At 40.8% G+C, this 26,706-nt stretch overlaps 1 protein-coding gene across 1 annotated transcript in view; it reads right to left on the reverse strand.

The window, feature by feature from the left end:
• PAPPA2 (pappalysin 2) overlaps positions 1 to 26,706 on the reverse strand; it is a 301,019-nt gene that overhangs the window by 57,613 nt on the left and 216,700 nt on the right. Inside the window, exons 16-20 of the mRNA XM_025354616.1 lie at positions 23,747 to 23,924; positions 22,350 to 22,563; positions 3,977 to 4,145; positions 2,461 to 2,596; positions 402 to 511 (exon numbers count right to left, since the gene is read on the reverse strand). Of these exons, the coding sequence (XP_025210401.1) occupies positions 402 to 511; positions 2,461 to 2,596; positions 3,977 to 4,145; positions 22,350 to 22,563; positions 23,747 to 23,924 (807 nt within the window). The remainder of the gene's footprint in view (positions 1 to 401; positions 512 to 2,460; positions 2,597 to 3,976; positions 4,146 to 22,349; positions 22,564 to 23,746; positions 23,925 to 26,706) is intronic.

Raw genomic sequence — 26,706 nt, forward strand, 5'->3', positions numbered from 1 at the left:
TTAGGCACTCCCCTGCTTGCAGTTTTATTTTCATCTTTTCTAATCCATCCTTTTCTTTCCATCCTTCTTTCATCTTTATATATTTCTTTGACTTATCCTAACCTGTCCCATCCTATTTTTCATTAGTAGTAATTTTCCTTTCTGTTCCTTATGTCTCTAAGATTTCTTTCCATCTTATACTTCAAACTTTCCTTTAGATGTGAGCTATCTTTTTTTTTTTTTTTTTTCAAGCCTCCCTCTTTTTGCTTTTCAATGTTTAACTTTTCTTTCTAGGAATAATCCATGTGGTTGTTTGCTTTAAGGATGCTTTGAAAGTCTCTGAAATTACTCCGAAAAACAATGTTCCAAATGTTGCTCAGCAGACTCACGTCTTTGGCACATAACGATGTCCGTTTCCTCACCTGGACTTTGACAGGTTCCATCCAGTGCTCCAGAGTGTCAGCAGTGATGTTCTCAGGCAGCATCACGGGGTCACTGGGGGGGATTACACACAATGGGGAACACACTGCACCTGAAAGAACAGAAGTTTACAGCAGAGACTTGAACTTCCCAGATCTCGTTCTTTTTCTTTCAGGAATCAATAGCTTTGAGTTTTTAAAGAACAATTGATTTCATTATGGGTCACCATATTATGATGTTGTAGGCAGGGCTGATAGTCATCTGTGTTCCCGTAAGGGTACTTTCACACTAATTGGTAAAGAGACTTTCCCCCAACCTAACTCCACTTGCCCCAAGTGTCCCCTCCTCTGTCTTTTCCAGTATAACACCTCCTCTGGAATGCCTGAATTTCTACACGATCTAGTAACTGAAAGATTGACTCCTGGCCCAGCGGGCCTCCAAGATCTCCTCCAGGACTCTAGCTATACAAAGTCTATCCTGATTGGCTCATACCTTTTAAGTATATCTAATACATTCCTGTTTACATGGTCTCCTGGAAGCTTACAATTGCAACAACTACTACCTAAGAACTTGACATGCTGGTAGTGGTGGTGGTGGATGGCAGGAAATGACCCAGAAATTATAAAATTACTCCAGATACTATTCTCTCTGTTGCTGCACTAAAGATAATTGCATTGGCAGCCAACAAACCTATTTGATTAAAGGAGGAAGCAGTGAAGAATCAGAAGCAGAGACTTTGGGTATGTATTGGTCTCTTGCAGAAAAATCTTGCTGTATTCCCTTCCACACAGAGTCCAAATGTCTCCTAAAATTATATTAAGAGAAAATACACTCTCTAGGTTCTCTATTTCCTCATCTATACATTTGATGATTTCCAAGTTTCTTTTTAGTCCTTACTATCTATGTTTCTATGTTTTCAGTGACTTTTAAAACAATCAAAAGAGCTACATCCCTCTTAAGGGCTCTAGATATGTGAGTATATGATATTTTAATGCAGAAATTGGACGCTTGGAGGATGAGAATCTGTTTGTGAAACACCACCCAAGAGGCACATCTGAATTCCCTGATACTCTATGCCTGACCACAAGACATCACTGTGCAAACAACATCTTGAAGACGGCAATGAGCTTACTAGTTAATACAAATTATACTCATTGGCATTGGTTAGAATGTCTGATAAAATTATTCCTTGCTAATGCAGTTCAGAATTTAGGAGTAATCTTACAAGGTTTCGCATCAGCTACAACTCTTTTCTATGATATTTAGGGCCAGTCAAGGCAAAGTTAACATCACTATAAATCAGTTCTGGCCACAAAGACCTTTAATTGTAATTGCTTGAATAAGAAGTTGTCCATGGCTCTGGAACCTAGTCCTCTGCAGAGAAAGAATGGTTGAAGAATGATGCATGAAAGAGGAATCTCAAATCATCCCTTTCAGTAATTCTCCACTCCAGTAACAACCACAGGGAATAAAGAAGAATGGAAGAGCCCAGCAGACACATGCTATGTGGCTACACAGTCCCACCTTTCATCTTGGAGCTACAAACCATACCACAAATCCATCTGGTCTAGGCCCCTCAAAGTTGCCATAAATCTCATTTTTACTAAAGCAGCTAAGAGTCAACTTGCAATTTCAATCCACTCTTCAGGGAGAACAGTGTCTCTGCTTCGAGATTCAGCTGGGCAGCCTGGGTGCAGTGGCTCATGCCTGTAATCCCAGAACTTTGGGAGGCTGAGGTGGGCGGATCACTTGAGGTCAGGAGTTTGAGACCAGCCTGGCCAACATGGTGAAGTCCCATCTCTACTAAAAACACAAAAATTAGTCAGGCGTGGTGGCAGGCGCATGTAGTCCCAGTTACTTGGGAGGCTGAGGCAGGAGAATTGCTTGAACCCAGGAAGCGGAGGTTGCAGTGAGCTGAGATTGCGCCACTGCATTCCAGCCTGGGCGACAGAACAAGACTCCATCTCAAAATAAATAAATAAATAAAATTTTAAAAATTTCAGCTGTGCTCAATAAAAGAATGACATGGAAATTGACTTTAAGATTCACTCCTATCCTTACCAATCCCATATCCTTGTTCACATTTGTACTCCACGGAATTCAGCTCTGATGGGGGTGGTGGGCATTCTCCTTGCAGATTCTCACACAACTTAAACTCCTGGGTCCACAGTCCCTCTTTAGTGCAGAGGATGGGAAGCTAGAATATCAAAAGTAAACATCTTAATTATCATTTTTTTAACTTTATTGAGAGTTGAAAAAAAGTGGTCTGATTAAGTGGTAGTATTCTCCAGTTCTAGAACCTGGACCAAAAGACACTATTGAAACAACATATTGTTACTGGTCAAAAAAAAAAAAAAAAAAAAAAAAAGCCAAAAAAATTCTTTGCTTTTTCCAGGCAGAGGAATCATGATGACAATTTTTTTCCATTAATGAAATGTATTAACAATGTATTTTCCTTTATATATAGGAATACAATCAGCTATCAACCAAAGCTCATGAATTCAGAGCTATTTTCGGAATTGTTTCCCAGATGGTGTTGTTTTGCACTGATTCATCCCTACTATCACACAAATGCTGCTTGTGGCAAATGTCAGATTTTTTCAAGATGAGCTTCATCCAGTGAAACCAATTCATAATATTTCCTAAAGGTGTGTTTTTGCCTTTCTGCTTGAATGGACACATCATAGTTGCTTTTGGTCTCACCAAAATTCTATTCCCTTTCTCCACATGTGTGCTGGTTTGTAAAACTCTTGGCTCCACAAATTATACTTTATCTAGAACACAGAGAGTAGCACTAACTCTCAAAACTCCAAAATGTAAGATTTTAGAAATGTAGGTAGCCCTCCCTTCATCTGGTCAACTCGATGGTTCCTTAACCCATCAGTGCAAATGGATGTGCTTGATTTCTCAGGGGTCTCATTTTCTGTCATATTCTTTTCACATCTGTTCCATGGTGCTTACCTTGGAGTACCGAAAACTAAGATAACAGGTGCCAGGGAGCAGACAAGGACATTGACCTTTGCCTAGGAAGTCTGCTTGACTTCCTGTCTCATGTATGTGTGTGAGGCTTGAAAAGATTCTAAAATAAAATTGCTTTTAGTCACACAACCAAGATAAGACTGTGTTTTTCATTTGAGACCTTTTGTGCCAAAATCCTAGGGAGGGGAATAGTCAAACAGCACTTCCAGCTTTGCCAAGGAATTTGTGTTTCTGTTCAGGACTCTGTTCTAGAAAAATAATAATACTAGTATTTGTAGTCAACTTATGTCAATGGCCATCCATGAGAGGGGATCACATTGCTAAATCAGGATCCTAGCATTTTTTGGGGGATATACCTGGTACTGCACCCATTGGATTCTTCTTCTTACCTCAGAGGAAGTTCTGAACTCAGGAGAGAACATTTCAAATATGTGGTATTTTCTGAATTTTCTATTGCATAATACCAACACTCCCGATTAGAATCCCAAGTCTCTGCCTGTTGGAATTCTTTAGAAATTTCATTTCTCAAATTTCTTGGATTGGGCATCAAGATTAGAGCACAGCCTGATCCAAAATAAGTTCAAAAAATGTTCCTTACCTTTTCACTTTCCTGGTTACAGTTGAGTACACACTGGCTGTCCAGGTTGAAGCCATTGGTACATTCATACATGCCTTCAAACACAGGAGGGGGTGGCTCACACACCACAGGAATGCAGCTGCCTTGCTCCCAGATTCCACCTTCCAGGCATTGTATCTTCAGGAACTTGCTGATAAAACATAAAACAAAAGAGCTCATCAGAATCTCTCAAGGAGGTCATGAAAGAAGACTCGATCCTCAGCAATATGGGATAAGAATTAGCAAATAGGCAGGGACAGATGGTTTTTGTGAGCCATATGTCCCACTGTCCGAGGCTAATTTCTAAATCATGGAACTAAAAATAGTAATGTTCATTTATTATTTGAAATAGTAGTAAATGTTATATAGAAATATTTCATCTACTACTCTTAAGAGGGTTTGATAAATAGTGCAGCATCTAAATTGTAGTTGGGTTTTCTCTGAGATCTTCATCTTGGAAAAGACTCACAACTAAGTACAATGAAATGTCAGGTAGGATGGGGTACAGAAAAGGTTATCGCATATTCAGAGAACGGATCGGAAGTGATTTGAGGATCAACAGTGTTGATACGGCAATATAATTGATGAAGTTGCTACTATTTATTGGTTCTTCAGAGAGGGGAGAAAGTGCAGCAATATGAGTTTTCTTTTAAAACAGAGATTCTGAACCTAACTTTCAGAAGGACAATAACTTCCGAGATGACTGTTTCATTTGTTTACAAGTTTATTTTTCCTTGGAAAGAGTGCATACCTTTCACCAGCTTCTCAAAGTAGACATGACTCAATACTGCCCTGGAAGAATTGGTCCTCCTTCTCATGCCCAGACATGGTCCCCAACCAGAGTGACAGCATTTGATGTGGACTAGAGTCAATGGAATTAGGGTCCTTGCTACTGAGGATTCCATTCCATTCCCCTTTTGACTCACTGCAGTTTGAAAGTGCTTTCCATGTTGCTGTTTTAACACATCCACTTCTAATGCAAAACACTCCTGGTTACAGATAAGCTTGTAATTCTAAAATAAAAATAACCCTTTGGCCATTGACTCTTCCAAACATGTAGTAGCCTTAAATTACCATTTTCTAGTCTCATTATGCCCCTTTTAAGGTTAAATATGCCCACTAACCCCTGCATATTATCTTCTGACTATTGTGCCATACCTCCTGTGGGCTTCTGCAGTACTCTAATCTTACAGTAGTAAAACATTTATCACATTGTTTTATAAATGCACATGTGACTGTCTTTCCCACTAGATTGAAAGCTTCCAGAAGCCAGAGGCTATGTGGTGGTCTTGTTTTTAATTCCCAAGAACTAAAATAATATCTGGTTTATATTCAGCATTAAATAAATATCTGCTGAATTGAATCATTGAACTGAAATTAACAGCATGTCAGGCACATTGCAAGGCACATTCGATGATACCAAGTTGAATCATTATAATACTAATGAAATAATCTTTTTTTTTTTTCTTTTTTTTTTTTTTTGAGACGGAGTTTCAGTCTTGTTGCCCAGGCTGGAGTGCAATGACGCTATCTCAGCTCACTGCAACCTCTGCCTCCTGGGTTCAAGTGATTCTCCCGCCTCAGCCTCCCAAGTAGCTGGGATCGCAGGCATGTGCCACCACACCTGGCTAGTTCTGTATTTTTAGTAGAGATGGGTTTTCTCCATGTTGGTCAGGCTGGTCTTGAACTCCCGACATCAGGTGATCCACCCGCCTCAGCCTCCCAAAGTGTTGAGATTAGAGGCGTGAGCCAATGTGCCCAGCCTATGAAATCATCTTTTTAATCCCCACTTCATAGAAACACACTGAACAATGTTAAGTAATTTGTCAAAGATCTCACATCACAGAATTCATTCAACTTCAAATAATTTTAATAATAAAATATTTTAATAGTTAAACACATGTAAATAATACATACTTAGAAATAAGTTGAGTGTTTTATTATTAAATAATTATTTAGATTCATATCTTTATTCCCAAGAACATTTTGCAATAGAAATCTGATTTTTGGCAGGGCATGGTGGCTCTCTCCTATAATCCCAGCACTTTGGGAAGCTGAAGCAGACAGGTTGCTTGAGGTCAGGAGTTTGAGACTAGCCTGGGCAACATGGCAAAACCCTCATATCTGCAAAAAATACAAAAATTAGCCAGGCACAGTGGCACGCACCTGTAGTCCCAGCTGCTGGGGAGGCTGAGGTGGGAGGATGGCTTGAGCCTAGAAAGTTGAGGCTGCAGTGAACTATGATCTTGCCACTGCACTCCAGCCCAGGTGATAGAGTGAGACTGTCTCAAAAAAAAAAAAAAAAAAAAAAAAAAAATCTGATTTTTATGACTGGAATTTTTTTGCATCGTAGTTCTTTCCGACTTTCAGGTTCAGGAGTACATGTGCAAGTTTGTTACATGAGTAAATTGTGTGTCACAGTGGTTTGGTGTACAGATTATTTCATCACCCAGGAAATAAGCATAGTACCCTGTAGGTAGTTTTTCCATCTTCACCCTCTTCTTCCCCTCCACTTTCAGGTGGGCCCCACTGTCTGGTGTTCCCTTCTTTGTGTCCATGTATACTCAATGCTCCCCTCCCACTTACAAGTGAGAACATATATTATTTGGATCAAACAACATTTAAAGGTAAATGTTATTATCCACACTTAAGAAAACTGAACCTGAGAGAAAAGTAAAGCTTACTCAAAACACTCAGCAAACCCTTCAGGCAGGATGCAGACCCAGGTTTGCTCACAGCCGAAGCCCCCGGTCCTCCTGCCACATCAGGCTCTAACTGTTTCTGGCATGCTCCACAGTTTTACTAACGCATCCTCATCCTCGGCTGAGCACTCAGAAGCCCTGTGTCCCAATGCCACATCCATAAGTGGGCAAAAAAGAAGTTTAACTTTAAATTTTTGTATTGAGTAATGAATTACACATAGAAAAATATGCAAATCTTAGTGTGTGGCTTGAGGGAGTTTTACCTGTGAATACAGCTGGGTAACCAATCACCAGTCAGATCAAGATGCAGAACATGTCTAGCCCCTAAGAATTCCCCCTTGCATTCTTTCCCAGTTAAAATCCCCCCACCCTCACAGCATACAGTATTCTGCAACACCACACACTTCTGATTTTCATCAGCATAGAGGAGTTTTGCCTGGTTTTAAACTTTATACAAATGAAATGTACTGCTTAGTAAATTGCTTCTTTCCCTCCAGAAAGATGACATTTAAAAATGCCTCTCCAAATCTATTTTCAATTAAGGGTTTGCAGCTCTTTTTTACTCTAACGAGGCTCCTTTCTGTCCCTCTCCTAGAATGGATATTTTACTCCTCCTTCACACTGCAGAGTTTATATCCTCCCAGGGACTCTCTTCTTTCTACCACCTCCCACAGATGAAATCCTTCTCCTACCTCTGCTGAACTGACATCCCCCAGCTGGAGAAAGCAGGCAATACCACTGACAGCAGGGGAGAGGCATGGCTATAAAAACCTTGCATGTCAGCATGGTTATAAAGGAAAACCCTTGCTTGGCCAGGACGATCATATTTTGACTTCATGTGGTATTTTTCTCTGAACTGGTTGGAATACTTCAACCATGGAAATAGTCTTCCCTTTCCTTGCCCAGAGTTAAGGAGCCATTCAAGAATGTCGATTTCATATATTTCCTTGCCAGTTTAATAACCTCAGGGGTGAGAGTAGACAGATCAAACTTGGATGGGGAAGAAGAATGTAGCCTTCCATCGTGGCACCCAGACAATGCAACAGGCCCTGCGCTACAAACCACCATCAACACAGGGAGGAGGATGGCTAGACTGCAGCAAGAGAATAGCACAGCTACACCGGACCCCGACCGGAGAAGAGGCACTGCAGGGAAAGGTTGGCAGACAGAGTCCCAATTCCATAGAAAATTCTGTTTTCTTTCTGCAGGAGTTCCTTTGCCCCTCTGAGCCTCAATTCTTTTTCCTCATGGTTTCTTCTCCTTTGTACAGAAGACAGCTTTGCACTGCCATCTCTCCATGGGCCTCCCAGGACTTCCACATCTCTCTATATCAGACAACCAACGTCTCCACCCTCAGTCTTCTAGCAAAGCATTTGATAGGTTAAGTATCTCGGGGCCCAATAGTGAGGGCTGTCTCATTTTGCCTGATGTTCATGTCGTGGATCTCAGCTTATGGTGCAAGCCTTGAGATTTCATGGTATGAAATTTGGCACTGCAGTGCTATGAGCTGGTTGGATTGTGCCAGGAATTCAGAGTGTTCTGGATTCTTCCTAGTCCCAAGAAATTTGGTTTCCCCACAGGGCCCTTGAAGAAGACTGAAGCCTAAATCTTGCCACCCGTCCTGCTCATGTTTTTGTTACTTAGCGCTATGGACTAAATGTTTGTGGCCCTCGCAAACTCATATGGTGAAATGTTAACTCCCAATGTGATGGTATTTTAGGGGGTAGGGTCTTTGGAAGGTAATTAAGTCACGAGGGTGGAGCCTTCCCAATGCCCTCATGAGAAGACATGTAACAGCTTGCCCTCTCTGTGCTCTGCCATGTGAGGACACAGAAAAAAGATAATCATCTGGCCGGGTGCGGTGGCTCATGCCTGTAATCCCAGCACTTTGGGAGGCCGAGGTGGGCAGATCACGAAGTCAGGAGTTCGAGGTCAGCCTGGCCAACATGGTGAAACCCCGTCTCTACTAAAATTACAAAAATTAGCCAGGCGAGGTGGCAAGCGCCTGCACTCCCAGCTATTTGGTAGGCTGAGGCAGAAGAATTGCTTGAACCTGGGAGGCAGAGATTGCAGTAAGCCGAGATCGCACCACTGCACTCCAGCCTGGTAGACAGAGTGAGACTCTGTCTCAAAAAAAAAAAAAAAAAAAAAAAAAAGACAATCATCTGCAAGCTAGGAAGGTACCCTCGCCAGATAGGGGATCTGCCAGCACCTTGGACTTCTCAAGTTCCGGACCTGTGAGAAACAAATGCATGTTGTTTAAGCCACCCATCTATGGTGTTCTGTTGCGGCAGCTCAAACTGACTGAGACACAGCAATGGATGGACTGATTTCCAGTGCCTCTGCATTGCTTCTAGTTTGGTGATGTTGAGGAGTGACCTTTGACACCTTTAAAATCATGAATGAAAAAACTGGTTTATTCACAATGATCCTTTGTGTATGGCTTATGCATCAGGAACCAAACGACTCCTTGAAGTCATGAAGTGAATAGATTGCATTTGAAAGAATGATAGCATTGGATACTAGATAAACAGGCCCTTACCAGGACAGAGATTCCAAAACATCTCTGATAGCCCATGCCAAGCACCCTCCATGTAAAACATTCTACTCGCTGTCTATCAGCCAAAACATCTCATTTGTAGACAGGAAATCACATTAGTAACCATGAAGTGATTTACCCGCACACAGCAATTCATAGATTTCAAAGTTCTCAATTCCTAATATAACATTCTGATCATGAGATCAATGATTTCCAACTTACATGTGTAGACCAATCCCATCAGAATTATGTAGAAGCCACTTTAAAAAATCTAGATTGCTAGGCTTAGTGCATTAAACCTCCTGAGAGTGGCCCAGGACTCCGTATCTTTAAACTTGTCAGAAGTTTTTATGTGCAGCCAGGTTGGCAAACTACTAAAATTCATGCTACCTTCTCATGCTAATAAGGTGTAGAAACCAGAGAGGAAGATTATCCACCTCACAGCCCTGTGACTGTTCCATTTGGTCTTTGCTAAGCATCCAGCCTTTTGGCTAGGGTTGTTAGTTGAGAGTTCTTGCTCTGTGATTTCTTCCTTACTCTGTAAATGGTATCATGAGGAGTTGGGGTTGGGGGAAGGTTTGTATTTATTTTCCCTCTAACTTCTCTAGACAAATCAGCACAATTTCCAAGTTAGAAGGTGCTTTTTCCAATTTCGAGAACTTATGGTATCCTCCTAGTGCTGAAAACCCAGCTGTGCTCTTTCTGCTTCTTACATCATTGCCAGAAATAAAGATCTTGTAATCAAAAGTTGGCTGAAAGTTTGATTGATGTCACTTGAGGCACACATAGTCTACCCCATCCTTCTATCACCACTGTAAGGTTTTCAAGAGCAACATTTATTTTCCATTGGAGAAAATAAAAGAATGATTTGTTGAGTCCCAGAGAATTATCATGTCTTTGCCGATCAAGGTCACCTGGTGTCTCCAGTGGGTACTCCCTCAAGAATAATAACAACAACAGAAAAACAACAACATGTAGAGCACTTAAGTGCTAACTATTGTATAGAAAAATATACATCTATACTATTTTGTCCTCAAACACACTTTGTGTGATAGGGACTATTATTGTTTAGATTCTTGATTCCATCACTCCACATATCAGCCTCCTCAACCATCCCCAGCTCAGTAAATGATACCATCAGCTGCCCTGTTGCTCAAACTTGGAACTTAGAAGCCATCATTGATTCTGTTCTTCCTCTCAATCTTACCTTTTTGCTCACCCCATCTGCTTTCTTCTAACCTGTCAACAAGTCCTGCTCCATCTCCCAGGTATTTCTGAAAATTGTCTCTACACTTCAGCATTACCACAAACATTAACACAAGCCACCATCTCCACTTCCTAACTGAACACCCCACTTCTCCTCTGGATCCCTTCCCAGCCAGTCAGCGAACACCAGTCAGAGGGAACTTTCAAAAAAATAAATTTCCCTGTGTAGAACATTTCCATTGCTTCTGTTAGGAGGAAAAATGAAATCCAAAGTTCTTTCTTCAGTCTACAAGGTCCTGTGTGTTCTGGCCCCAATTTCTCCAACCTTATTCAATGCCACATTCACCTTCCTTAATGCACTTCACCGACACTGGACTTAGAATCCCAAGCACAACCCATGACCTTTCCAGCCACAAGAGTTGATGCCATTCTCTCGAGTCATGATGCTTTTCTTTTTTTTAATCTTCTCCTGACTGGCTCCTTCTCTTTCTTCCTATCTAAGCATAATTCTTACCACCCCAGAGCATCCTTATTTTGCCCCTCTAACTTTTTCTTTTTTAATCAAAGCATCTTTTTTTCTTTCTTAGGATGCATACCCTGAATTATTTTGTATATTGGTTTTACTTGCTTATCATCAGCTCCCACCATGGAAAAGAGCTTGGTGAGGGCAAAGCATTATTTGCTATGATATTCCCAGTGCACAGCACAATGCCTGGTACATAATAGCTGTCAATAAATATTGGTTCAATGAATGTATAGATGTTGATTTTATAGATGAGGTAGGATTTAGAAACATAAAATAACTTGCCTGGGGTTATCTAACTGGTTGATGGCACAGCAGAGATGTGCACTATGATGAGTCTCATGCCAATGCCTATATTATAATATGGAAGCACTCATGTTTCCACCAATGGAGCTACAGATAAATTACCTCTCCTCATTTAGTGAGTTTGTGCTGAGGATCCCAAAATCCTATCATTTAGAATATCCCTAAAAAGAAGATGTAAGGGAAAGAGGCAATTGCATGATTTCCATTATATGAATTAGAAAACTAAAGCATTAATTTGTTGTGTTTTGTCTGATACATGGTCAGTTTTTGAACTGAAGTTAGAAAGCCTTTTCACTCAGAATACGGTTAAACCTCTTACTACACACAGTGTGGTACCTAAAGTAGCAATATTAGAATCACCAGGGAGCTTGTTAGAAATAAATCTCAGGATCCACTTCAGACTGACTCAACAAGAATGTGCATTTTTAAAAGACCCCCAAATAATTCCTATGCATATTAAAGATTGAGAAATAGTGATCTAGACCAATTTAAAAGACACGGTTCTCTACTTAGCCCCAAACAGAACCATCAGCACTTCCAAAGCCCATACCAGTTTTCCTCTAACAAATTGCGGGCCTGGTTTCCCAAACCAATTTCCTAAATATGGAGTAAGTGGACTTCAGACACGGTAAGTCTGCAGCCCATGATAGTTATCATGCACTCTCTAATACCAGATCTCCTGATGTCCTATTCTAGCCCTTTCTACAAGATGAGAAATAGTATCAGCAGGACCATCCAACAAGACATACTTGATTTGGCCTTCTTCTCTGACAAAGGAAAAAAAAAAAAGCCCCTTACAAAGCTCTCCTCACATGTAAAACAGAGCCTCTCTGAAAAAAATGAGCCACCTGCTAACTCGTAAAAGTGTGTAGACTATTTTACTTCCATGTCCCACCCCTCACTTTTATCTTTGGACTTTCTTCTGCTAATTCTTATGTCTCCAGATTGGCAGGTACAATCATGCCTGGTCCCTAGGTTTGAACACCTAAACCCAAGTTTGGGGCCCCTTCTCCATTTTCCATTGCTGATGTCTTAATCATCTACATCTCCTTTCCTAGTCTCACTCACTTCAAGTTCAACAACTCCCACTTCATCTCTTTTCATGAGTTTCTTCCATTCTCCATGCAGCCAACAGGTTTTTCTACCAAATATGCCCAGGTTACACCCCAAACTAAAACCAACATTTAATAGGAACCTCTTTCTTTCACCATTCAATTACTTGTCCATTTACACATCCATTCAACAAATATTTATTGAGCACCAAGGATATGCCTATTTATTATATTAGGTCTTGCAGTTGTAAAAACAAATATAAATATTATAATAGGGTTGGAATACTGACCCGAGAGAGGCACCAACACTGCCTGCAGGCATGAAGAATATCAGCAAAGGAAGACTTTGAGTGGGTTCACCAGGTAGAGAAGCAGAGGAGGATATGCCAGGCAGAGGGAACAGTGCAGGTGAGAACCCAGAGATTTTAAAAAGTCTTAGCCAAAAGTGTAAATGGAGAAATGGAGGAAATATGCATATTCCCTCTACCTCTCCTTCCCTCCCTCTCTTTTCTACCTATTGTTGGGGAGGGTCAGGGCAGGGGAAGAGCCTGAGGGAAGTCCACTGGAACAAAATTCTGGCAGAAAAGAGCAATACACTGTATACACTCAACTTCAGGGGACAGGTGATCTCATTTGTAAGAACTCCTTTTGTCATCTTCACAAAGTTTTTAGCACAAGAATTCCTCCAGGTATTGTTATATTTCTGTTCCTGATCAGTCTGACTCACAGACAGGCATGATCAAAAGTGCTCACAGGTATATACACACACTCACACCCTCACTTGGGAAGTAACCACTGCAGGTCACTGTTGCTCCTTGAGAAAGCAATGTTATTTGCATGGTCCCTTATCTGGAAGCCACAGCAATGATAAGACCCTAGTCTACTAAAGTGTTATCAGAACCTCTAAAAAGGTGTGGTATACCTAAGGACCTGGAATACACACAGGTGGATCCTGCATTGGCCATACTCCTGACATTACATTCCTTGATGTGGGCTGGAAGAAAAAGAGCTGATTACCATTTTCCTTGCCCTGACTGAAAAGGGAGAATTGGAAGTCACGGTGGCTTCAGCAGGCCTTTAGTGGCTGCACTGGGAGATTCTCATCAGGAAGAACATGTGGCAGAGTGGCTGAAAGCAGGTGCTCTGGAATCAGGAGATGTTAGAGCTCTAGCCTTGGTGCTTAATAAATCTCTAACTTTAAAAAAATCACGTAAACTCCATTATTCTCAGTTTTCCTCGCTGGAAAATAGGGATAGTCATACATTCTCCACAGGGTCATAAGTAGATTATGTGAGGTAGTATATTTAAAGCATGCAGTTCAATGAATGGCACATGACCACGATCAACAAGCAGCGGAAATTACTAGCTATGCCTGATGATCAGAAGATCTGCTCAGCCACACTCCTCTCTCTGTCTCTGTCTCTGTCTCTGTCCCTCTCTCTCTCTCTCTCTCTGTGTGTGTGTGTGTGTGTGTGTGGGTGTGTGTGCGTGTGTGATGAGTATGGAATGTTAACATTCTGCTCATTTTCTCCACCCTACTTAATTCTTCATATTTCTGTCCCACCCAGAATCCCTCAGGAGATAGTTTATGAATCAGTTTGACCTGGCCTGACCCCATCACTAGAGAGCAAAAGCAAAACCACAACCAAAATGTTCACTCAATGGGCTGAAGAAAGTGTGAGCCAGAGACACAGGAGGAGTAGGACAAACGAAGACCAGAAAGAACAGCAGGGGGTGAAGTTATGGGTTGAATAAAGTCCTACTGGTTTATATATAACAATTAAGCTCTTACTCAGGTTTCTAAAAATTTACTCTGATTAATAGATATTAGTAGTCAATATAAAACAGCAAGTTTTACAATATGATGCTCTCTAGTTTGGGGTTGAAGTTAACAGGTAAATTTACGAATTCAACAAGGGCTGAGTTTGAAGTGAGAGCATGCATGCCGGTCACCAGGCCCCTTGAAGCCTGCAGTCAAGATCTGGTCTGCAGCTAGGTGTGTATATGAGTGGCCAAGGCTTGGGGCAGAGATTCAATCACTGTGAAGCCAAAAGAGGCTTTAATAAATTAGCCTAAAGCTCACATTATCCTACAATGGCAAGATATTTGAGGATTCCAAGGATAAATTTTGAATGTATTTACTATAAACACTAATTATAAAGCCAGGCAAGGTCTTATTGGAAAGAAAACACATTTCTATTTCTCACAGTTACATGAGTGTACATAGAGATTAATGTGTGTTCTTTCCTTGAGCAATCATAGATAGAACATGTGTATACACGTGTGTAGGTTTAGCACCTATTCACCTATGTATAGGCACATCGCTATGACGCAGAGCTTAACAATTAGGTAGATTACTTTTATAATTTTTTAAAAGCTATGAATCCAGGATACTTAATGAGTTTTATCTTGCCTTATCTGCACAGTTTTCAGTTGATTAACCAAGTCTTTCTTTCCCTTCCTAGGATAGGATAAAGTCAGTTTGAATCTTCCAGAGTTTCAAGCTATGGTTCAAAAAGATCAAGAGCCTAAAAATCTGGGTAATGTCTCCAGGACATGCCCTTGCCCTTCTCCTTCCAGACCAGCCTGACTTTATTTGCTCATCCTAATTTTTTTTTTTTTTTTTTTTTTTTTGAGACGGAGTCTCGCTGTGTCGCCCAGGCTGGAGTGCAGTGGCGCGATCTCGGCTCACTGCAAGCTCCGCCTCCCGGGTTCACGCCATTCTCCCGCCTCAGCCTCCGAGTAGCTGGGACTACAGGCGCCCGCCACCGCGCCCGGCTAGTTTTTTGTATTTTTAGTAGAGACGGGGTTTCACCATGTTAGCCAGGATGGTCTCGATCTCCTGACCTCGTGATCCACCCGCCTCGGCCTCCCAAAGTGCTGGGATTACAGGCTTGAGCCACCGCGCCCGGCCTAATTTTTTAAATTATGACCAGATCTATCTTGCTGATTACGTGGTTTCTTTTTCTCCCTCTTTCCCCCATTTTCCTTGATCTACTTGAAGCCACTGTAGTACTTGGTCACTTCTTGAGTTGTCAGCAGGAAGATATAAAGCAGACAGAGAGTGTACTAATTGGGGGAGAATAGTACATTTTTAAAAATTTAGTAAACTTTCTATTTTGGTGTGTGTTTTCTTTTACAGGCAAGGGAAATGCACTTTTTCCACTGGTAATTGAAGACCTGTACCTCTGACCTCGAATGCCAATTCCAGTCTTCCTGGACTCTGTGCTATTTTTTTTTAAATTTGTTTTGTTTTGTTTTTAGCATAGGAACCAACCACAGATGGGAGACAATGGCCACTGATAAAAAAGTAGCTGAGTATACTCCATGTTAAAGAAGAAATTTCCCTATTGCACCAGAAGGATAGCCCAAACGGCAACAGTCATTTTGTAAGAGCCATTAACCTGGTAGAAATTATGATGGTGTTGATGATGATGGTAATGGTAATGATAATGATAATGATGATGGTGATGATCATAAACAGCAGCAGTGTTGATGAACTGAAGCATAATATGACCAAAAATTTCACTCAGTTCTTTGCATCTATTATCTCATTTATTCCTTACAAAAAGTGAGTACACCTATTATTTCTATCCTGTAAATCAGAATAATGATGTTCAGTACAGATCAGTAACTTGCTCAAGGTCAAAAAGCTAATAAATAGTGGAGCTGAGATTCAAATTTAGATCTCAATAATGCCAGACCCTGTATAATTAACCACTAAATGAGGAGACAAATCTTGGACTAAGAAAACCCTTCTTAGCCATTTGACTAAATTACCTTCTTTAGAAGTTTTAGGGATGTGTTTAATTCTAAAACTTAATTCTAGAAATTCTAAAATGTTTTCCGAATATTCCAACTTCAAGGGAGAACTATATCCAGTTTTCTTGGATGTGAATGGATAACAATGAACCAAAACCCATCAAGAAGGAGAGAACAAAACCTTGGCTCCTCATGCAGACCAAAAGTTATTCAGGTATTATTCTAACAGTGCCCTAAGTGCTGTCTACTAAGTCCATGTCTGTGCAACAGTTGTGTTTTAATATATCACTGCTTTTTTTCTGATGGTAATAAATTGTTATGTATCTACCACTTCTTGCAATGATGTTTTACCAAAGTGTTGGCTCTTCTCATTGTGGAGATAGAAAATAAAATAGAAATGTTTGGGGCTAGAAATCACTCAATTATTTCCGTTTATTTTACGAATGCAGGAAAGGGCTGAGAGAAATGAAGTGATTTGCTGAAACAAAAAGCCTTTGTAGCCAATAGCACAGTTTCTGGAGTCAGAATGGTTTTCATCCTAATTTTACCATTTATTGGCTGAGTGATCATGGGCAGGCTACTTAACCACACTGAGTCTCAGCTTCCTCATCTATAATAGGGGATAATAATAATATATTAAAATATTATAATTACTATATCAAATTATATACTATTATATAATAATATATTTTACTATACTATTATTTTGTTAATGATAAAATGTATTACTGTTATGACAAATTATGGCATATTGTGAACAAAATACCTAGCATATATAGCACATAGTGACAAATCATCATCACCATAGTCATCCTCATCAATACCTAACAGAACAGAGCCCAGGCTTTAAGCTTTTTAACACTGCCACACCAATCTTTCTATGTGTGTGGAAACGAGTCAAATATACACACCCATCTCCAGTCCATCTCAGGCTCTCCCCTAAGTTAGGTCAGACAAGGTTTCACTAAAGGCATTCACCAACCAAACATTTGTTAAATAATAAATAGTCACAATGTGAGGCCTGTTAATTTCAGCCTTGACTTTCATTTGTGTTTATAGAACTTAAACAGATTTACGTACTTTGGAAAAGTTGATGCTGTGGGCAACCCTCAGAAAGGATGGATGTTTACAATTACCCAAAAGAAGATCTGACACTACAGCACCCCACAGATGGTATCTTGATGAGTGACTTATAGAAACAAAGATTGTCTAACTAAAGTTGGAAGGTTTGAATCATTTAGAAGTTAAATTAATTATGGGCTCTAATGACGTTAACCTAACCTTCACACATAAAGATAACACATAATGAGAAAAAGGCAACCATGGAAGTGAAAGATAAGGGAGAACATAATATGGTCATAATGATAAAATATAAGTCAATCACACTTACTTTAGCTTCCCAGGAAATCAGGTTAATGAAACAGCTAAGGAGTGATTAACGATGATGTGTATGTGGAAGTAAATTGCATAGGAGAAAAAAGAAAGGGTCTTAAAGGAGAGTTTGTGCATATTCTACAATGTGACAAGGAAAGAACTCCTGAAACTACATATACTTTACAACCTCCTTGGAGTTACAATTTTGCTTACATTTTCTCTATTACCCGCAAAAATAAAAAAGTCTCAAAGAGACGTGTTAAAATCTATCATGCAAAAGTGCTGCTACAAAAATTTTAAATAGAGAAGCCTTATTCTGGATCTTTCAGGAAAGTCAAAATTTCATAACTGATGTTAATCTAACAGGAACAAAAGTTTGACTAGACCAGTGCTTCTTGACCTTGGCTGTACATGGTATCAACTTGGGGAACTTTGGAAAATACAGATGTCTGGACCCCACCCCCAGAGATTCTGATGTAATTGGTTTGGGGTGTGACCTGGACATTAGGATTTTTAAAATCTCCCTGGGTGATTCTCATGAGCAGCCAAGTATGAGAAGCATCTTTCTGGTGAGCTTGTTGAGAGGTAATCCTTTTTCTGTTACCGTTAACTTGCATAGAGTGGCACTAATCAGGCATAAATGTCTGTTGAATAAATAAAATTAAAACTGTCTTTGAAGAATGACCATTCTTTCTATGTCGTTGAGATAATTGCTAGAAAAAAAATACTACATATATATGTTTAAAGTTCTCATTCACTCTAAAGCATTTGAAACAGGGATCTCTATTACCTCGTAAGAAAAATCTCTCCTCTTCTTCACTATTTTTAGCATCAACTTTCACATCAAAATTCTATCATAAGTTTGCATATAAATGCAGTGCTTTTACCCATTTAGAAAGTATTGAATACCTACCAGCAAGTAACTAGTCATTGGGCACAAGATGCTAAGCGAAATATTCATGGTCTATTTGCCAGTAGAGATGAGTAACCAGATCATTTGTAATCAGTGAGATAAGTGATATCATCAGAGAAATTTGGTGTACAATGGCAGCCTATGAGAGGAGGCCTACAGTCTGGGGAGACCTGGTAAACTTCCTGGACAACGTCACACCTACACTAAAAATAAGAGAGTAAGAGTTAGTCAAGCAAAAGGTTACTGTCAGGGAGAGCTCTGGGAAGAAGGAATTCCATGTCTGAAGGCCCCGACTGTCATGGCTTCCATGAAGATATAAAAGAACTCCAGTAGTATTAGAGCCTATGCTAAGAAGGTTGTGTAAGAGCTGAAGGGAAGTGGTCTGCAGGGAAGATAGTCAGCAATGAGGCTGGAGAAATAAGCAAGGCCCTGCTAGATTGTGCAGGCACTGAAACTATCTTAATATTCAACTTTTTGCCCTTAAATAAAGTGGCAGGTAGGCTGGTCATTCATTTTCATGTGGGGAAATAACAAAACTGGATTTGAGGTTTTTGAAGGCCATTTTTGCTGCAAAGTGGTGAATATATTGAAGGGAAAAGGACTGGAGACAGAAAGATCAGTTCAGAGGTGAAAAATGATAATAGTCTATTATAGAGACTCGACAGCAGGGATGGAGAGAAACAAGCATATCTGAGTCAGTAAGATAATGACAGAGTTGATAACTGATTTGAAAGAAGGTAAAGGGCACTGAAGAGTCTCAGGTGATGTGCAGGCACCCGGTTCAACCAGCTCCACAGAACACAGAAAGATATGCATGTTTGAAGGGAATTATAATAGGCTCTGTTTTGCATAGTTAAGAGTTCAAGATGTAGACAGGATATCCAAGTGGCAACATCCATAGGCAGTTGGTCTTATGGGCCTTATGGCCCTTAAGGGAAGATACTATATTGGCAGGTATGAATTTAGGAACCATCAGCATGCAGATGGTAACTGAGGCTACAGGGTAATGAGCATCATGCCTGACAAGTTGGAAAAGAGAACTCAGACAAACATCAACTTTAAAGAAATGGGCAGAGGAATAAAAGCAGAAAAGGAAATCAAGGGTGGACAGACAGGAAGAAGGAACATGAATCAGGGAGCAAGATGGAAGAGAATCAAGGAAGAAGAGTTTCAAGAAGGAAGGTGTGGCCAACAACTCTATAACAAAGATCCTGACTCCATTTTTTGAGGTTGGACTGCCCAGGTCTTATTTATGTGTCTGTCTTTATTCCTAACCCAGAGACTGGCACAGAGCATGTAGGGGATGAATATGTCATCTGTGACGTCCCTGGGTAGAATGAGACAAAGCTGGAACAGGGATATCAGAGGAAGTCAAATCCAGCACTTATCATTCTTTTGTCTTGAAACCATGGACTTGAGAAGAAGCAGGAGGGGAATGTATTTGGCTGATATTTTAGTAATTGTTTTCTTCTTTTAAAAAAATATGAACAAAAAGTAATATCTGGCATAGCATATGTTTTGAACTTCAAAGTTTGTAAAATGCTTTCACGACATTGCCCGACATTCAGCCTCAAAACAACATTGTTGGATATAAATAGTTACTACTTCCCACATTATAGATGCAAAAACTGAGATACATGGACGTTGAGTATTTTGCTCAGGGTCATGCAAACAAGTTGCAAATATAACCCTCAAAAAAATTTTTTTACTACACTGTACAGTAGCATAAAATTATCATGTGCCCATTCTCTCTGGATTGATTTCCCTTCTGCTTTTCTCAATTTCTTCTCTTTGTGCTTGCATGTCCTAGAAAGAAGTTGAGGGCCTCATTTGTACAATGCTGGGCTTTTTCCACATGCAAGGAACAAGGCTGACATAGTTCACTGAGTAAACATGAGCAGCAAGTGGCAGTGATTTATGCTAGACTTGCAAACTTCTGATTACCAATCCGCCACCTGCTATGTAAACAGGTGTAAAGTAAGATTTAATCAGCTTACATAACATGGTAAATAATTTAATCTTTCCTCAGCATGGTGCTGTGAATGTCAACGTTTAAGCCCAAACTGATGCTGACATTGTGATGCAAGCATCTACTTTCTCAGTCAGAAAAGCTGTGTCCGAAAATGTCCCTCAAACCCAGAACTCCACCCAGAGTTCTGGGTGGAGGCCTCGTTTTTTCCCAACATAAAGCTGAGACATGGCCCAGAAAACTGGTGATGATCTTGCTGTCTTTAATTCCTCCAGGTCCTGAGACATTTCTCTGGCCCCTGGTCATTTATTCTTCATGGTACTATTCTGCAGATATCTGAGGTGGCTGCTGGTGTGAAAAAAGAGGCAAGACTAGAGAGAAAAAAGCAAGAAAACAGCAGCCTTCAGGGTAATTGTAGTAATGTTTTCACTTGAAGATTACCTGGGTACTCACTGTCTATGCAAATTGCCTCTAGATGCTATGAAAATATGCTCTTGGTTGTCAAAAACTGTTTACTGCATCTGCTAGAGACCACTGAACCAGGGAATGTTGCCTCCTATGAATTTTTCATCAGTATTGTTTATGTTCTAATCAGCCTGGCCCTTCCCTCTGGTGGAAAGGGCAGGGTATGGGCTTGCTCTTCCCCTCCCACTTATGAGCCTGGGCCTTTTCTAGAGTGGAAGGCCCTGGGAGAGGCCATTGCTCTATTGGCCAAATGTTAACATGGTTGAGAGATCAACTAGAGAAAGGGTAAATGGGAGTCAGATAGCTTCCTGATTTTTTTTTTTTCTGTCCCTTTAGACCATCCTAGCTTACAAGCAAAGGTTGTATGCCCCAGCACCACTGGTAATACCATGGCTAGGATTTTGTTAGCTCAAAAACAAAATCTTAAAAGAATACATATTGATAGGCTTTGAACTAATGTAGCTAGGTAAGTGCTAGGTAAGAAACAGATTTGGTTTCTCCTGTAGCTACATAATTTATGGTAGAGAAAGAATAGCTACTATTTCCTAAATGCAAGGAGTTTCTTTCCCTAAAAGTTTTTTGTTCACTCAGAAAAAGTTTCTTTTTCTGAAACCATTTATTGAGTAATTGGCACAAGCCAGGCACTGGGCTGGATATTGAGTTAACCTTGAGTTGGATATTGAGTTGAAGGTTGAATTATCTTTCAACTCAATACTGATGAAAGCATTATTCTAAACTTAAAAGGATAAGAAGGAGACCTAGAAGAAAGGAAGGAGACCAAGACCCAAGGAGTTAAGTAACTTGCCTGAGGTTACTCAGCTGATAAAGGGGAGATGAGGATTTGAACCCCAAGATGACTCTAGTGGAAGCCCTTCCTCTTAAATTACATTATAAAGTTTTTGTTCTTTCAGATCCCCCATGACATTGGAAGAAAAGTGTTTCTGGCCACAGGTCTAGGAGTGCACATACTTAAAATTCAGGAAGGAGAAAGCAGAAAGACATAATAACAATATTAATAGCCAGTTGAGTTTTATATTTTTAAAGTAAATATACTAAATTTTATGTTTTATTCATATCATTCATTTAGTTCCTACATCAGCCCTAACTGGTAGACATTTTTTTTTTGTTATCATCATCCCCTTTTTATAGAAAGAAAATTGAGGCAGAGAAAGGAATTTTCCCAATATCCACAGCTCATAAGGGTCTGCACTGGGGACCAGGCCAGGCCTGCAGTTGTAAACTGGACTGACGAGTATAGGCCGACACAGAGTTGGATTCAGGTGACACATACAACACTTGGGATGCTGCTAACTCCTACTTTCAGGGAAAGCGATCATTAGGGCAGAAATTATTTTAAAAAGTACCCAAGTGAGACTGTGGGATCTTCTATGGGACAGAATACATTTACAGAAAGCACAGCAGGTCACCTACCTGTCGTGACTGGAGAATATAGTCCTGCAGGTAAAGAGAGATCATACAGAAAAACAGACATAACAAGCAGCGAGGTAGGTAGAACTCCAAAGACCAGGAACAATTCAACTTACTTCCTGACTTTACCCTCTGCACTTTCTGCCACATAGTACCCTGGTTTGCATTCATATTTGCAGATGGTGCCCACGTCATGGTTGTCCTGGAGGCAGTGAGGCAGGAGCAAGTTGGCATTCAGTATAACAGGGGGAGCATCACACTCCAACTTGCAGTAGACTTCAGGGAGAGACCAGAGACCATCTTCAAGACATGTCAGCCATGGGCTCAGTCCTGACTCCAAGAGAGAGAAGCACAAGATGCTTAGAACAGAGAGCCCAGAAAGATAATCATAGCAGATGAAATAAAAACCTCTCAACTTACTGGTGTCTTTCAAAAGTCACATTATTCTTTCTTGAGTAGCATCTCAAAAATCCCATGTCAAATGTTTGTCCTACATCTTTTTACTTATAGAGCATCCAGTGTGATGCTCTTACATAAAACAGAGGTCAGATAAATATTTCTTGACCCAAATGAAAGAAGGGCTACCAACTAAATCATTACTTCTTTTCCTACCTACAAATAATAAAAAATATAGCAGTGATGGTATCATGGAAAGCATTAAAATAATAATAGATGACACTTTTATAGTGCTTATTATATGCCAGGCACTGTTCTAAGCATTTTACATGTATTAACTTGTGTAAACTTCAAACCTCAAACAACCCTATGAAATAGATCCTATTATTATCCCCTATTATGCAGATGAGGAAATTGGGGATTGGTAACTTGCCCGAATTAGTAAGGGGCAGAATCAGGGTTTGAACAGAGGCAGTTTGGATGCAGAGTTCTGTATTTAAACACTATACTATATGCCTTAGTACGATTCATGGTTTCTCCAAATGCAATCCATGAACTACTCACCATAGCATCATTATCTCACCCCAGACTCACTAAGCAAGAATCTCTTGGAAAAGGTTCAGGAATCTGCAATTATAGCAAGCCTCCTGAGTCATTATTAAGCACACCAAAGTCTGAGAAGCCATCAGTTAGAGCAGGCTCCACCCCATCTTTATCTCTAACCAGCACTAAAGCCAGGGACAAAGTCATACATTACTCAAAGGATGGTTGTTAAATATTAAATTTTAAAATGTACACAATAGACTGTATCTTGATTATGAATATTATCAGGACAACCATTCTAGTAGGCTTGTCTCTGGGGTACACATCATCAAATAAAAATAGAGGAAAGTCTAAGATTCCTTCATTCATGAGAACCTGAGCCAGTGCATCCTTTCAAGTAGTTGGGGACAAAGAGTGGTGTTGCCCTTTGGGACTTTTCCGGAGTTATCAGAAGATGGTGACACAGTGGAGCAAATGGGAAAGGTATTGGTGTGATGAAAAGAGTCCCAAACTACCCTCAAGAGTGAGGGATGGAAGAGAACTTGCATACAGTTCCTGGTTGACCAGACAATACCTTGCAGCTTGGCTGGTGGGACACAAGAGATTGAGCAGCGTTTCAGAAAGTTGGTTCCCTCTGAGCAGGAGAAGTTTGCATAGTTCACCAAAGACAGGTCGGGAACACCACAGTCCACGGGAAGGCAGCTCACATTCTGGTCCCAGTGCCCAGAAGAACATGTGAGCAGAATTTCCTTCTAGAAACAGAGAAATTGCTTCTGTCAAAGTCACAATAAAAGGCTTATGAGAGTAGTTTCCAGGCTTTAGAAGAGTCTTGGGGATTATCTGTCTAAACATTTAAAACAGGACAAATTATTTTGCCTTTCTCCCTCTTCAGGCCTCATTGTTTTAATATACATTCTTACAATACTCAGTATGATGCTGATAAAAGAAGGCTGCTAGTGCCAGAGGATCATGACATGGCAAGACTCCTTCAGGCCATCTCTGTTGTCTGCTTTCCAGTTGCTCCTCCAGACCTGTTCTCAACTCTTCTCCGCCCTGCTCTGGTCCAGAGAAACTGACCCCAGTGGATTTCATGCCTCTGACTTGTACTTGCATTCAGATCCAGGACACAGTGTAAGGAGCCTGGAGAGGGAGAGGGGAAGAGGGAGGCCAGGGTGCTGATTCTCCCCACTCTCTCCCAAGGGTCACTGCAGATTGGCTATATCTTCTGGAAGCCTGCTCCACATAGTTTCTGCTCCTTTTTCCTGTGATTATGCACTCCTAAGGTAAACCTTTCAGGCCTAGGGGTGATAACTGAGCCCTTTCACCTGGGATACTGCACCATCTCCTTGTGATTTTCCTATATCCTGCCTACACATTTATGAGTGGTCCCTTGATTAAATTCTCTCAAATTGCCCACTTTTGAGTATGTCATCTGTCTCCTGCTGGCATTCTTATTAATAAGCCAACTGATAATGCTACTGAAAATAATTACCTCCACTGGGAATGGTGCTGAGAGTTAATGCATACAAGGCATCTTCCAAACCTTGTAGTTAAATGTGAGAGATTCTAGCCATTTCCTAGTGCCTGCCATTTCAGTAAGGCAGCCCTAGAGCACACTGCTACTAATTCAATGAAGACATATTTATTGAGCACCTAGAAGGGCCAGGTCCTGTCCTAAACAAGATATCTTCCAGGAACTAAAAATCGACCAGGCAAGCAAATCTCATGTTGAAACAATTATTCAAAAACATGTGAAGGAGGAAGAATAGAAAGGAGAAAAAGAGGGAGGAAGGCAGAAAAGAAAGTAAAGAAGGCAATGTTAAGAGCTACATTTTTGTTTGTTATATCCTGTCCCCTTCTGTAATGGTTAGAAAGAATGCCATATAAAGACTGCAAACCATAAAACAGAAGTAGAAAACTGAGATCAAGAAGAAAGAAAACATAAATATGCAACAATAAAGCCATATTGTATAATGCATGCTCCTGTATGATGGTACAACAGGAGCTGGAGGAGGAACTGCCATCCTCAGCCAGGGAGGACAGCATGTAGAAGTTCCACAGAAGAGGTAATACAGGATTGGCCTTTGAAAAATGATCAGGACTTCCCAGCAGTACACGGGGAGGTGGGAGAAGAAGGTGTCTAGGGTGGGGGGAATGTAACAAGCTAGGACCTGGAGACCTAGAAGCTTATCACTTGTTTGAAAAACGCACAGCCAACATTCTAGCTACTGGATTATCAAAGGTCAAAGGCAGAAAGGGGAGTTTCTATGGCTGAGTCAACCATCCTGCCAAGAAATCACAGTGGCACCAAAGCCACAGGTAAAATGACTGCTTAAGGCACCTATCACCCCCGACACCAACTCCTGGCTAGCTGCTCCTTCCTGGTTCCCAATGTTTCCCTGTTGCTTGCCAGAAGGACCCAATTCAAAGCCAGACACATTTTTCTGTTTAGTTTCGCTTCCTGTGTCAACAAAAAGCAATATCCCCACTGTCTTGTGATCACGAGCAGGGATTGTATAATTTCCTTCATGGGGCCAGCCTCAGGTGACAGCACGTTTGGTCAGCTGGAGAGTGCCGTTGCTGACTGCGCCAAGTGGTTGGCAAACGGTGAGCTCCCACCCTTCTCCCAGCCCAGATGCTGCCCCTCACTCACTTAACACAGCATGCAAGTCTGGCTCTAACTACAACGAGCCACTATCACTTAAAGAATGCCTCTCCAGACTGGGGACAGTGGCTGACATCTGTAATCCCAGCACTTTGGGAGGGCGAGGTGGGCAGATCACAAGGTCGGCAGATGGAGACCATTCTGGCTAACACAGAATGAAACCAAATACAAAAATTAGCCAGGCATGGTGGCATCCACCTGTAGTCCCAGCTACTCAGGAGGCTGAGGCAGGAGAATCGCTTGAACCCGGGAGGTGGAGATTGGGAGGTTGCAGTGAGCTGAGATAGTGCCACTGCACTGCAGCCTGGGCAACTGGGTGACAGAGCAAGACTCTGTCTCAAAACAAACAAACAAGCAAACAAAGAATGTCTCTCAAAATCTGCATATATTGCATATATTGCCTAGTGCTTCTCCTGTCTCTGTTAGGTATTATCCATTTTGTTTTGAATTTGCTTCTAATTTTAACGCATTAAATATGTTGTCTTTTCTTCTCTCCCCTTCTTCACCTATCACATGAGTAGATTCAGTCCCTGCATTTTTTTCCAGTCTTTTTATTTCTTTTCTGGAGTGGACATTCCTTTGCCTGAGTTGAGATGGGTGAACAACAGGTAATAAGGGCTCTGCCATCCTGACTAAAGCATCACAGACCAAGAAGTTGGTGCCTCAAGGTATATTAAACCTGTTTCTCTCTAGGCAGAAACTAAGCCAGCTGAAGCCAAAGTGCATACCTTTAAATCCTGACATCTCTAAGCAAGTGAAATTTTCCCACAGGTTCCCAACCTGTTAAGCAATCAATTGGCACAAAATAAAAAAGAAAAATAATAATCAACTCTTGTAAGTCACTGATGTCTAGTTAACAGTTGTGTGTC

This window comes from Theropithecus gelada, chromosome 1 (assembly GCF_003255815.1).
Source record: "Theropithecus gelada isolate Dixy chromosome 1, Tgel_1.0, whole genome shotgun sequence".
Taxonomy (NCBI): Eukaryota; Metazoa; Chordata; class Mammalia; order Primates; family Cercopithecidae; genus Theropithecus; species Theropithecus gelada.